General features: G+C 38.7%; 1 protein-coding gene across 1 annotated transcript in view; it reads right to left on the reverse strand.

Annotated features, from left to right (window-relative positions):
* The window catches only part of DNAH11 (dynein axonemal heavy chain 11), a 388,706-nt gene that overhangs the window by 138,190 nt on the left and 236,948 nt on the right, over positions 1-13,568 (reverse strand). Inside the window, 1 exon segment of the mRNA XM_060196111.1 lies at positions 1,735-1,896. Within this exon segment, the coding sequence (XP_060052094.1) occupies positions 1,735-1,896 (162 nt within the window).

Below are 13,568 nucleotides of genomic sequence, written 5' to 3' on the forward strand. Positions count from 1 at the left end.
TTCAGATAAGGACCTGGCGATACTTTATTGTCAGCCTATTGTGCTCATTCAGTCAGCTGTCACTTAGTGTAATACCAGGTAACAGAAAAGTAGCATAAACACTTACTTAGACACAGTCAGCCCACTTCCCTAGGTGCTAAGTGTGTACTGACTGAAAATTATATGCCACACACACAAAACCCCTAGCCTTTAATGAACCCTTTCTCTGTGGCTAAAGGGGGGGTCACCTTGTATAAGTACCTTACACTTAGCAAATGAGGTCAATAATTAAGAAGTATCTAAATTGTGCTGGTAACTTTCAGCCTTAATGGTAGAAATTAAAACTCAGAAAATCATCATATTAGTGCTCAGTGAAAACACTTGAAAGCTAATTTTGACCTCTATAGAAAAAGCACTATACACATTTTTTTTAGGAAAGGACAGACATGCTGTACTCTGAATTATAATTACTGCTCCTGAGTAACAAATTAGGAAGGTGGGAAAGTTAAATAAGCACACTGCACTGAAATGAAATCATCTGGCTAATTTGTTTCCAGGCATAATTCAGCTCCATAGAAATGCTAAAGTGCTTTAAAAATTCTCATTTGGCACTCAGTTTCCTATAGGAGGCGTCATGATACCATGGGATAAAGCTTAGCACCTGCCAGGAACCCTCTAGACTAAGCATGATGCAAATCCTGCCGCATCCAGCAGATGTCAATGGTCACTGACAGATCAAAGCTCCTTGAGCTAAAACTGTTCCCAAAGTGGTTTCTACTTTTGACAAGGGAAAGTCTGTACCTGAACAGCAAAGGAAAGAACTTTAGTCAAATCAATATGTCAAACATTGACTTCCAAGTGTTATACTAGCCTTGCTTTCTATCCATTTGGGGAAGTGACACTAGGATATAAAGTTAATGGTCTTTTTCTTTGCCAACCAACCTCACAAGATGAGTGGGATTTGACATTAAAAAATGTAAACCTACTTTTTCCCTCTGATAAGCAGCATTTTGAACCCCTCTTGTAATTACTAGAAGATGAAATAGTGTCCTGCATAATTTCTATCCTGTGGTAAACCTAGTGGTCACTTAAGAATTTGTGCTAGTGTGATCGTTACTTGTCATATTTAATGATTTTCTAAAGTATAAAATATTTTGGGCAGATTTTGTCTGATGCTGGTGTTTGTCTTCATTTGACACATAATGATGACTCCTTTGACAAATAATGATGAAAGCAATGTTGATAAAATGTAATCACTCCTATAAGTGTCTTCCACTCTACTCATTTGCTCATGAAAACAAATTCACACATATTTCCTAAATACAGAAGTGCTATTCAGTACTCATTGACAAACAGAAAAAAAAGCAAAAATCTCTTAGAAAAATTAGAAATCGTGCATTAAGTTTATGCACTCTTTAACCAGAAAAAGTATTATTATTTTTTGGCAAGTGCAGGTATGTGCAATCCAGCAGAAACTAAGTTAAATCCTTGACAGTTGGGGAAAAGATAATAAATAAACTGCATACCAAGGAGCTATATGCAGAGTGTGTGTGAGTGTGTGTGTGTGTTATCTCATCTCAAGCTTGTGACAAAGGTCAGCCTCCATATTCCATAGAAAGCAGACTAACAAAGATGATGATCTTATCATCTTGGACAGCTTTCTAATAGGAGCTATATTTTGGAAATTGCTTATTTATTGAGAAATTTTGCTGACCTAGACAGAGAGAGATTGATTCAGGGGCTGACCAAGCATACCTCAATTCCTTTGGTTTCCTCAATGAACCTCCTGCTGACAGAGACCAGAGCCTCCTGTGGCCAGGCATGAAACCAGTCAATAGCCGTGCAGTTAACTATGGCTGGGAACTTCCGAGCTCTAACTCTCAGCGTGTGACCAACTGGAGAGAAGCACAAAATGATCTGTGGAGACATGGGGGCAGGGCAGAAACAGGAGGGTGATGAGTGAGCAAAGACTTACATCGAAGTACTAGACAATGAAAGAAAGGAATTCAGCCAACCGTGACATTAAGCTAACTTAAAGCATTATAGGGTGGAAAGTAACATTATCCTCCTTGCTAATCAAAGCACAAACCTGCCCCCAGTGGCTGCCCATCAGACCTACAGAAGCACTGCTGTGCGCTTGTCTGTCCTTTTTCTAAGTATTTTTGATAATTGTCATCAACAGAGGTGAGTTTTATTCTCTTTCATTACACATGCATAAATCATAAGAATAAAAATAAAACCAAATCACCATGATAAGACAATACTAGTACCTTTATCTCTTGCTTTCTTTCATGTTATAATCCATTAGTCTGAATTAAACTGTAAATTTTCTTTTCTTTTCTTTTTACCAAAGCACTGTTCAGCTCTAGCTTATGGTGGTGCAGGGGACTAAACCTGGGACCTCAGGGCCTCAGGGATAAGAGTCTCTTTGCATAACTATTATGCTATCTACCCCACCCTTAAACTGTAAATTTTCTTTTAGAAAGACAATGTTTAATCATATTGAAAGCTTACTTGTTCTTATTTAAAACCCAATCTATTCACCTAACTTCTTCACATTTTTATGGAGCAAAACCAACAAATAACAATTTTTTAAAATTTATTTATCTATTTTCCCTTTTTGTTGCCCTTGTTTTTTATTGTTATAGTTATCGATGTCATCCTTGGTGGATGGGACAGAAAGAAATGGAGAGAGGAGGGGAAGACTCAGAGTGGGAGAGAAAGATAGACACCTGCAGACCTGCTGCTTCACTGCCTGTGAAGCAACTCCCCTGCAGGTGGGGAGCTGGGGGCTGGAACCAGGATCCTTACGCCAGACTTTGCGCTTCGCGCCACACGCACTTAACCCTCTGCGCTACCACCCGACTCCCACAAATAACAATTTTAGCTATATTTCAGAGGAGAAATTCTTAAGTTTCTGATTTAAGTCCTACATTTTAAGTACTGGATGACATAACAGCTAATTTGAATCTGAATAGGCTTCCAAACTTTCTGTTAGGGGCATTCTGGCAGTGGTACCTGAGTTTGGTTGTGATAGTTTGCCTAGGTGAGTAAAGGGAGCAGAATATCAGGAAGGTGCCCCAGCATGTTCTTTCTGGTTGTACCTAACATCACAGGGCGTAGTGATGAGATAGTCTATGCTAAATGCTAGCACAGAGGAGATGGGAGCTCTCTTTCATTCCTTCCCCCCTTTCTCAATTACCTCTGGACTTGTGGCCACAGAGGAAGTGATGCCAGCTGAGATAAGGTTTGAGGTCAGAGTGAGTGTCTTGTCTTCCTCTTTAGAAATAGTCACAATAGGCAGCTGAAGAAGTAGCTCAGCTGGCAGCACAGGACTTACATGCCTAATGCTCCCAAATGTGCCAGCACAGTGCTTTGGCTACTCTGTCTCTCTCTGGTGATTCTCTATCTCATGCGAAATAGCTAAAATAAATCTTGAGAAAGAAAGAAAAAAATGACCCTGGCAGGATGACATAAAACAAAGTTTTGCAGTTTTAAGTCTCAAATATTTTCAGATCAGGCAATAGATAAAATTATTTTTCAAAAAGATATTTTCTTCAGCAGTATTAAAAAATGCTTGTCATAAAAAAATTCCCGGGAGTCAGGCAGTAGCTCAGCGGGTTAAGCACAAAGTGCAAGGACTGGCGTAAGGATCCCAGTTCGCTCCCCACCTGCAGGGGAGTCGCTTGACAAGTGGTGAAGCAGGTCTGCAGGTGTCTGTCTTTCTCTCTCCCTCTCTGTCTTCCCCTCCTCTTTCCATTTCTCTTTGTCCTATCCAACAATGACGACATCAATAAAAACTACAATAATAAAACAAGGGCAACAAAAGGGAATGAATAAATAAATATTTTTTTAAAATCCTGCACATGTGAATCCATAGCTCATTTAAGCTGTTTTACTATAGTTATTGTACATATTGGAAGTCTTTGACAATTCAAAAGAGATAAAATTCCAAGATCCAAAATGCTTTTTAATGATGCATAAACTAACTGATCATTTATTCATTACATCCAAGATTCTAGTTACAAGTTGAATAATTGCTCTAATATCGAATGTGCTAACTTAACGGGCTTCTGTTACAATGCATAATTCTTTTTTTTTTTTTTTAACCAGAGCACTGCTCAGCTCTGGCTGGTGGTGGTATAGCAGGTTGAACCTGGGACTTCGGAGCCTCAGGCATGAGAGACTCTTTTGCATAACCATTATGCTATCTACCCCTGCCCTACAATACATAATTCTCACTTTTATCTCAGTTTTAAGTTTTCTCTACCAGTCCTTTTCTCCCTATACTTGACGATTTCTCCTTTCATTCCTAGTCTGATTTTTCAACATCCATATTCTGGTGACAAGTTTAGATCCTTCATTTCCAGTAATTGTAACAAATGCAGATTTTGAAAAATCCTTTGAGATCTTAAACATTTCTATCACTTCTACACTTTTATTTCCTTTTTTTTTTTTTTTTACCTGCACTACAAATCCACTGCTCCTGGAGGCCATTTTTTCCCATTTTTGTTGCCGTTACTGTTATTGTTGCCATTCATGTTGTTGTTGGACAGGACAGAGAGAAACAGAGGAGGGAAGACTGACAGAGTGGGGAGAGAAAGATAGCCACCTGCAGACCTGCTTCACCCCGTGTGAGGCGACCCCCTGTAGGTGGGGAGCCAGGGGATAGAACCGGGATCCTTACTTTGGTCCTTGTGCTTCCCACCATGTGCACTTAACCTGTGGCTCTACTGCCTGACCCCCTACACTTATATTTCTATACTCCTTATTGGCACAATATAAAGTCTTAGAATGTGTTAGGAAACAATGTATCTGAACAATGCGTTTTTAATCTTGAGGAAAAAAAATACTACCTCTGAGTTCAGTTAGTGATGGGTCTCCATTATTTTTTTAAAGATTTTATTTATTTATTAATGAAAATAGAAGGGGAGAGAGAGAGAGAGAGAGAGAGAGAAGGAGACAGAACCAGACATCACTCTGATACATGTGCTGCCAGGGATTGAAGGACCTTATGCTTGAGAATCCAAGGCTTTATCCACTGCACCAACTCCCGGACCATGGTCTCCTTTATTTATTGAAAGATAATACAGAATGTTCATTAAAGAATTACTTTTCTATATTTTTGCAGTTGAAAAATATGTTTTTCTATGTTATTTCCATTGCTTAAATAAGGAATCTCGAAATGTAATCTAATATTCACATGGAGAGGGTGGTGGCAGAAGATTGTTGGCTCTCAAACAACCACCTGGGAGGTCATTAAAATGCAGATTCTTGGACCTGTTTCAGCTGTAAATCAGAAACTCTGGCCACTATGCTGGGACCTATGTTTTCCACAACCCCCCCCCCCCAGGCAATTCTGACACCCACAGATATAACTTAATAGTTCAAAACTTCTACAGGAATACTTAAATGAAGCATTTGCATTTCTAAAACATTTGCAGTTCATAACACTTTGAAGAATCTAAGGGTTTATTTACATATATATAGTGAAACAAAAACAAGTTAGAGAATTTTAAATAAATTGCTTATTCTATTGTCTAATATAGGCCCTGCTCAGTAAAACATGTTTGCTCATTAGTACTTCCTATGAGGGGAATGGGCAGTAATATACTACCCTTGAGAAGTGCAATTATTGACTCAATTTACAGGTCAATAATTTCTAGTTTTGCTAGAAATGGAAGAACTCTGGCAGAGATATTCTTTAGCCATCAAGTTTTCCTCTATCCAGTCCTGCCCCCTTCCTAGGTGGGGGTGGGTAGGTAGCCTGTTGAGTTTCCTCCCTAGTGGCCCAGTTAAAAAAAAAGTTAAGTTAAATTAACACATTAATATCTAATGTAGCGTTGAAAAATAAATTCAAGGTCTTGTGTATGTGCAGTATCACTAAGTGGATTCTTGGAAGCATTTTCCTACCACTTTTTGTCTATTTAAATAAAGATGCCACCGCACCACTCCACCATCCATGGTACTTTACCAGGGCCACCCTTGGTGTTCCCATGTGGTGCCAAGATTCAAACCCAGGGCTTCATCACAGTAAAGTAGGAAATAATTCCTGGCCTAATTTTCTTACTAGAGAAACAGATAAAAGCACTTGCCCACCACCATAAAGTTCCATTTTATTCTGTTCTTGCTATTCTCATGTGGTGTTGGGGATGAAAGCCAGGGCCTCACACATGAGTTCATGTGTTCTGCCCACTGAACCACTCCCAGAACTTTTATTTATTTATTTTTGTCTCCAGGTTTATTGCTGGGACTGGGTGCCTGCACTACTAATCCACTGCTCCTGGAGGCTAATTTTCCCTTTTTGTTTCCCTTGTTTATTGTTGTTGTTGTTATTATTGTTATTGCTGTCATTGTTGGATAGAACAGAGAGATATGAGAGAGGAGGGGAAGACAGAGGGGGAGAAAAAGACACCTGCAGACCTGCTTCACTGCCTGTGAAGCAACTCCCCTGCAGGTGGGGAGCCGGGGGCTTGAACCCGGATCCACATGCCAGTCCTTGTTTTTTGTGCCATGTGCGCTTAACCCGCTGCACTACTTCCCAGCCCCTTCCCAGAACTCTTGGTAGTAGTCAATTGTGAAAATTTTCTGAGTGTCTCCACTAATCACTGAAAACCACCGATTTCTTTTCTAAAAGATTCTTCCAACTTTATAGCTTGGAGTAAACTCAAGTTATTGTCTCTAAGAAAACTATTTGAGAGTTTCATTATACTTGCTAATTTGTGTTTTTATATCTCTTTTTGATCCAATCATTCAGTTATGGACACTTAGGCATTACTGTTGGCTATAGTGAATATAGGAGGGAAAATATCTTTTTTAAATAATGACTTTGATTGCTTTGGGTATATAATCAGAAGTAAGATTGCTGGACCATTGCTAACACTGTTCTTAATTTCCTGAGATTCTTTATATTCTTTTTTCATAATGTCTGTACCAGTCTGCATATTCACCAATATTATGCAAAGTTTCCTTTTTCCTACATATAGAACAATATTTGCCTTTTTTTTTTTTTTAATCAGAGCACTTCTCAGTTCTGGCTTATGGTGGTATGGGGGACTGAGCCTGGGACTTTGGAGCCTCAGGCCTAAGAGTCTCTTTGCCACTCTCTGTCCAAATCACCATGTGATCACCATCCGTCAAATACCAGATGCTGCCAACACACCACCCTGACCTCCCTGCACAGATGAGCACACAGTAAAGTGTCCAGAAACCTCATCTCTCCAGAACCCTGCCCTACTAGGAAAATATTAGGGACAGAACAGGTCTGTCTAGAAGTATAAATCGACCAGGCAACTGCCCACATGTGAGCAGGCAGCAGTTATAGAAGTGTAAAACTCCATCCTCCAACACCCTAAAAAGAATTGTGTCCATATTCCTAAAGGGGTAAAAAGGTTGAGGAAGAAAGCACCATTCAGAAAACAGGAGTGGTTACAAGTGTGGCTTACAAAGGTGGAGGCAAGGCTTTGGTTTTAAAAGGCTGGGCCTCTCAGCTTGCTCTCTCTGTCTGGATCACCATGTAATCACCATGTGTTTGCCTTTTTTCTTATGTTTTCTCTCCTCCCCCCTTTTTCTGATGTCCTAATCTCATTTTTTTTCCAAATAAAAGTTTTAAGTGCCTGAAAAGAAAAAAAAGAGTCTCTTTGCCTAGTCATGTTATCTACCCCTGCCCAACAACTTTTGTCTTTGCTTATCTTTTTTTTTTTTTTTTGACAATATTCACTCTAATACCTGTAAGTTAATGTTTCATTGTGGTGTTGACATGAATTTCCCAGTGATTACTGATGCTGAGCATCTTTTTATGATTCTATTAGTCATTATATCTTCTTCAGAAAAATGTTCAGTTCTGCTACTCACTTTTCAGTTGGGTTGTTGTTACTGAGTTGTATGAGCTGTTTGTATATATTGATAATTAACACCCTTATTGCCTGTGTGGTTTGCTAGTATTTTCTCCCATTCTCCCAAAGCTGACTTTGCATTTTGTTCATATCTTTTGCTGAGCCAAAGCTGTTTAGTTCAATACAGTACAGCTTGTTCAAGTTTGTTGTCTTTGCTTTCAGTGCCAGGTATTGAAAACATCAAAAAGATAGATGTGTTTTAAAAACTTGCATCCTGTATCTTCAAGAGTATCTATAGTTTCTGGTGTTATATTCAAGTCTTCAGTCTGTGAGGTTGTTGGAAAAGTCATAATGCATTTTTGCATAGAAAAATATATCATGGCTTTCCTGACAGCCCAGTATTTGAGTTGTCTGTTATGATGCAAAAGTTCAGTTTCATTTCAACCAAATCAATGCAAGCAGTACCACCTCAACATGTTTCACTTTGAACGGTGTCCAGAGAAGCCAGGCCTAGGATGTCAACCCTTCAGCTCCATTACTCTGGTGAGACCTTTCCTAACTCAAGGGACTTAATTCCATTTTGGGTGGCACACTTCTTAAAGCCACAGAACCTAGGTATATACCAGGGCCCATGAGATAGGGCACATGTACACATGTATCTATAAGTCAGGGGAAAATATATACCTTAAAGCAAAAGTACACAATAGTTTTTAGTGACTGAATAAGTACAGCAAGCAAGTAAAAAAGACAACATAAAGTACTTAATCAAATAGTTTCTACTTAGACCTAGATACCCTTCTCTTACTTTCTATCTTACTTCCCTCAATCACTTTAAGGCTAACCTTGTCAGACAAAATAAGGACTACAAAAGCTGGATAAGGGCAAGAGACCAGCATACTTTAGTGATGGCTCTTTTGGTCACTACCAGGCCACTCCATCATCTGAGGCCCAAGTCAGGGAGTCCTGGGATTCCCAAATAGACAAGATGGCCTAGAGCTCTAGCAGATCCCTCTCTGCACCGTCACTGATCATCTCCATCAGAAGCAGCATTGTGGACCCTACAGGACCTTGCCCTCAATGTGGAACAACAATGGTAGGGACTGCCCCACTCTCTGAAGGGAGACTGGGTCAGCATTCTCTGTCACTCAAGAAAGATGGATCCTGAAATGAGTGTAGCCTAGAATGTTCCTAGCTATGACCATGGAATGCAGTCAGACCTATAGGGATGCAGAGGCTACAAAAGTTCTTATACTGAATATGGACCCCAGGTGTTTACAGTTGATGGTATTTGTATACTTTTCCCACATTTGGGAGCTCCTCTCTTTCCTGATCCAACTTTCTACTCTTAGCCTCAACTCTTGACACCACCCTCCCAGACAATATCTTTTGTCTACCTGCATGTTAGCTGTCAGATTTACATGAAAATCAGTAAAATCATTCATGGGCCTCTTGGAATATACCTGAAATAAACTTTCTAGCTTTTTCCAAAACGGAGACCCCAAATCTCATCTGCTCTATTCTTACCTTTAGGTTCCTGATTGTTAAACAATCTGTTCTGTTTTATACCTTAATGCTTTTTCAGCCACCAAGTTGCAGATGCTACCATGACACCAACCTGACTTTCCCAGGCAGACAACCTCAAAAATGTACCCTGGAATCCCACCTCTCCAGAGCCCTGCCCCACCAGGGAAAGGTAGACACAGGTTGGGAGTATGGATCGAACTGTCAATGCCCCTGTCCAGCAGAGAAGCGGTTACAGAAGCCAGACCTTCCACCCTCTGCACGCCATTAATGACCATGGGTCCATATTCCCAGAGGTATAAAGAATAGGAATGCTTCCAACGGAGGAAATGGGATGCAGAACTCTAGTGGTGGGAATTGTGTGAAATTGCACCCCTCTTATCCTATGGTCTTGTTGATCATTATTAAATGAATAATAAAAAAAAAGAGTTAAGTTTCACATTGTTTTGCAATGTGGTTATCCAGTTTTCTCAATACCATTTACTGAAGAGACTGTCCTCCCCTGCATACTTTTTTGTTAAGGTCAAGATCATAGTTAGACTTTGTATATTTATTTTGGATAGAGACAGAGAGAAATCAATAGGAAATGGGGAGGTAGATATATGTGTGTGTGTGTGTGTGTGAGAGAGAGAGAGAGAGAGAGAGAGAGAGAGAGGGAGAGAGAGAGAGAGAGACGGGGGGAGAGAGGGAGAGGGAGAGAGGGAGAGAGAGAGAAGAGAGCAACAGAGACCAGCAGCATTGCTTCATCACTCATGAAACTTTCCCCAGGTGGGGCCTGAAGCTTTAATGAATTCATTAGTAAGCTCTAAAGTTTTGTATTATTATTTTATGTGAAGTCTCCAGGGATTTCTGTTAAGAGGATCATGTTATCTATGAATGGTTTTACCTCTTTCTTTCCCATTTAGTTATCTTTCATTTATTTTTGTCTGACTGTTCTAAGACTTCCTATTCTATCCTATACTAAATAAAAGTAGTGAGAGTGCCTCCTTGCCTTGTAATTTATCTTAGAGGAAAAACTCAATTTTTTAAATCATTTTTTTAAAAAAATAACAGATGACGATCTGGTCTTGTGGTATGCTGAGGTATATTCCTTTATGTCTACTTTGTTGAAAGTTTTTATCATGACACCGACTTCTTTCAAATTATTTTGAACAACTTTTGAGGTTATCACAATTTTTCATCTTTTGTTTTGTTAATTGGTACAGCATGCTGACTGATTTGCAGATGCTGGGCCTTCCTAGTAACTTTGCAATGAATTTCACTTGATTGTGGCATATATTTTAAATACTGTATAACTGAGTACTCATGGATTTGGCTTGCTAATATTTTGCAAGTATTTTTGCATCTATGTATCAGAGATATTGGTCTGCAATTCTATTTTCTTGTTTGTTATTTTTTCTGTCTTTAGTTATCTAACTAGTGCTGGCCTTCTAAAATGGGCACTCTCATCTCTTCTACTGGGTTTTCAGAAACATCATGACACATTTTTGCACAGAAAGCCATAAATAAAACACGTGACATTTCTGAAGACCCAATACTTTTTGTTGGAAGAGTTGAGAATAGTATTAATTCTTCTTTAAATACTTGGAAGCTTTTACCAGTAAAGACATAATGTTCTGTCTAATTTATGTCTGAAGTATTTCAGGTTCACATGCTATATATTTGAATAGTCATTTTTCACTTCAGGAGTGTAGTTTACTATATCAAGTATAAAACGAGGGACAACACAGGCTGGGAGTACGAACATTTCATGTTCCTTAACGGAAGCTCACATTGCACGGATGCAGCCACAAGAACTGCTAGCTCACCTCTTAACATAACATAATTGAAAAGTTAGTAGGCATTGTGGGGATGAATATGACTTTTTCCATAGATAAAATGAAGTGTTCAAGATTTCTGAGAGAAAGAAAAATAAAATGGCACAGCTGTTGCTGTGACAAGATAGAGAAATCTAAATAATGAACTTTTTCAGCAATTATATGTCTTTGGTCCTTAAAACTCTAAATTTTGACCATTTCCATGGTATACAGATTATGAAAAGGTAATATCTTTTTTTAGGTGATTCTAAAAGTATCAATTCAAGTCTACTATGAAATTACTGCTAAATATGCCTGACAAATTTTGCTCAGTAAGAACTATTCAAGTTCCTACTTGAATAGGACTTACAACAAATATATAGTGAAGGTTGTCATACTTTTAAAAGGATGTCTTTGTTAATAAATATACTCTATGTGTAGCAAAGTTAAATCAAATCCTCTTTCCTTGAAACATAGCTTGCTTGAACTGGGGATTTGGGGAGATGAGAACTCCACTTGAATAGTTATCATCTAATTCTGAGTATTTTGAGGACACCTAAATGTAATTTCCCAGAAAGTCCTGGCAATTTCTCTGACCAAGTTGGCTTAAGTTAGTTCCCAGCAGTGAACTGGAAAGAAAAGTCAACAACAAAAAAAAGTTAAAATTGCCTCAGACAGCTGTGCTCTTTTTTAAAAGCAAATTCACACAAATAAAAAAGCAAACCCTAAAATCACCATCTATGTATTTCTTGCAGCTCTGAAATTTGGGTGTCAGGAACTTGTTTTTTAAATCCATACCATAGAATTTTCTATTCTTTTATTTTCCCCCCACACAGGTGTTATAACTCATTTGCAATAAACTTTTCATTGTACTGTGTACTATGTTTCAATTTCTTTTAGATAAGATCCACCATAAGCATGTATTTATTTTTGTATCATGAACAGAACTCAGTCCATTTCCTCTTGTAATGAACATTTGAATTGCTGCCATCACTCGGTGATCTGTATTTTTTCCCCAGTTGACATAGTTTATTCTCAGAAGTAATCCTCCCACACATTTACTTCAGAAGCTTCCAGCCACAACTTAGATTTACATTTATCTTCAAAAGTCTCAATATACTTCAAGAATGCTAAGAGACAAAATGCTAAGAGACTCCTCATAGGAATACAGGTTTAAGTAGAAAATATTCAACTCCACATGATGAGTGTCTACAAAATACTTTCACCTTCAACCCTCCACCCCCACAAGTCCTTCTTTACTGACCCTTCTCCAGAGTCCTTTGCTTTGGTGTAGTACACCACCCCCAGTCTAAATTTATCCTGTGTTCTCCCTTTCTCAACCTGTCTCTCGAGTTCTACCTACATGTGAGGTCATCTATTACTCCTCCCTCTCTTCATGACTTATCCCATCCAATACGTTTTCTTCAGGTTCCATCCAAGGTGAGAAAGACTTGGATTTTACAGTTTCTAGTCTATTATATAAGTCTTTGATAGTTGGCTTTGGTTCACCAACATTGGTCGTATCACTGTCCATTTTGCACCCCCTCCTTTTTCTGATGCATTTGTTTTCTTCTTTTGCTCTCATTTGTTTTATTGGCTTTATTCTATAATACCACTCAGCTCACCTTGTTTAGAATTGGAGTTCCTTTGCTTTTTTTTTTTAATTTTTATTTATAGATAGAGACAGTCAGAAATGGAGAGATAAGTGGGTGACAGAGGGGGAGAGAGACAGAGAGATCCCTGCAGCCCTGCTTCACCACTCATGAAGCTTTTCCCCCTGCAGGTGGGGACTGAGGGCTCCCTTTGCTTCTTTTTATGTAGGAGTCCTTTCAATAATTCTTGCAAGGCAGGGTTGTGAGTAGTAAATTCCTTTAGTTTCTGTTTGTTTGGAAAAATCTTAGTTTTGTCTTCATATTTGAAGGATAATTTGGCAGACAGAGTATTTGTGGCTGGCAATTTTTATCTTTTATTACTGTGAATATGTCATTTCATTCCCTTCTTACCTCTAAGGTTTGTGATGAGAAATCAGATGAAAGCCTGATGAGCCCCTGTATGTCAGATTCTTCCTTTCCCTACCAGTTTGCATTTTCTTCTCCCTTGTCCTTGCTTTTGCATAGTATTACTATAATGTGTCATAGTGTGGGCTGCTTTAGATTCAGGAACCCGGGTGTTTGTCCAGCTTTCTGAATGTCTATGCTTTGAATAGACATTTTCATTCCAGGTATGAAAATTTTTCTGCTATGATTTATTTTAATATATTCTCTGTTGCCCCCCTCTTCTTCCTCAGGTCTTCTGATAACTCTCACATTCATTTTTCTGATGGAGTTTGCTGTTTCACAGAGAATTCTTCATTTTTTATGAACTTTTCTCTACAACAGTTTTGTATTCAGAAAATGTGGTGGGTTTACCTTCTAGCCACAACATTCACTCCTCAAGA

The sequence above is a fragment of the Erinaceus europaeus genome, chromosome 8 (assembly GCF_950295315.1).
Source record: "Erinaceus europaeus chromosome 8, mEriEur2.1, whole genome shotgun sequence".
NCBI classification, from domain to species: domain Eukaryota; kingdom Metazoa; phylum Chordata; class Mammalia; order Eulipotyphla; family Erinaceidae; genus Erinaceus; species Erinaceus europaeus.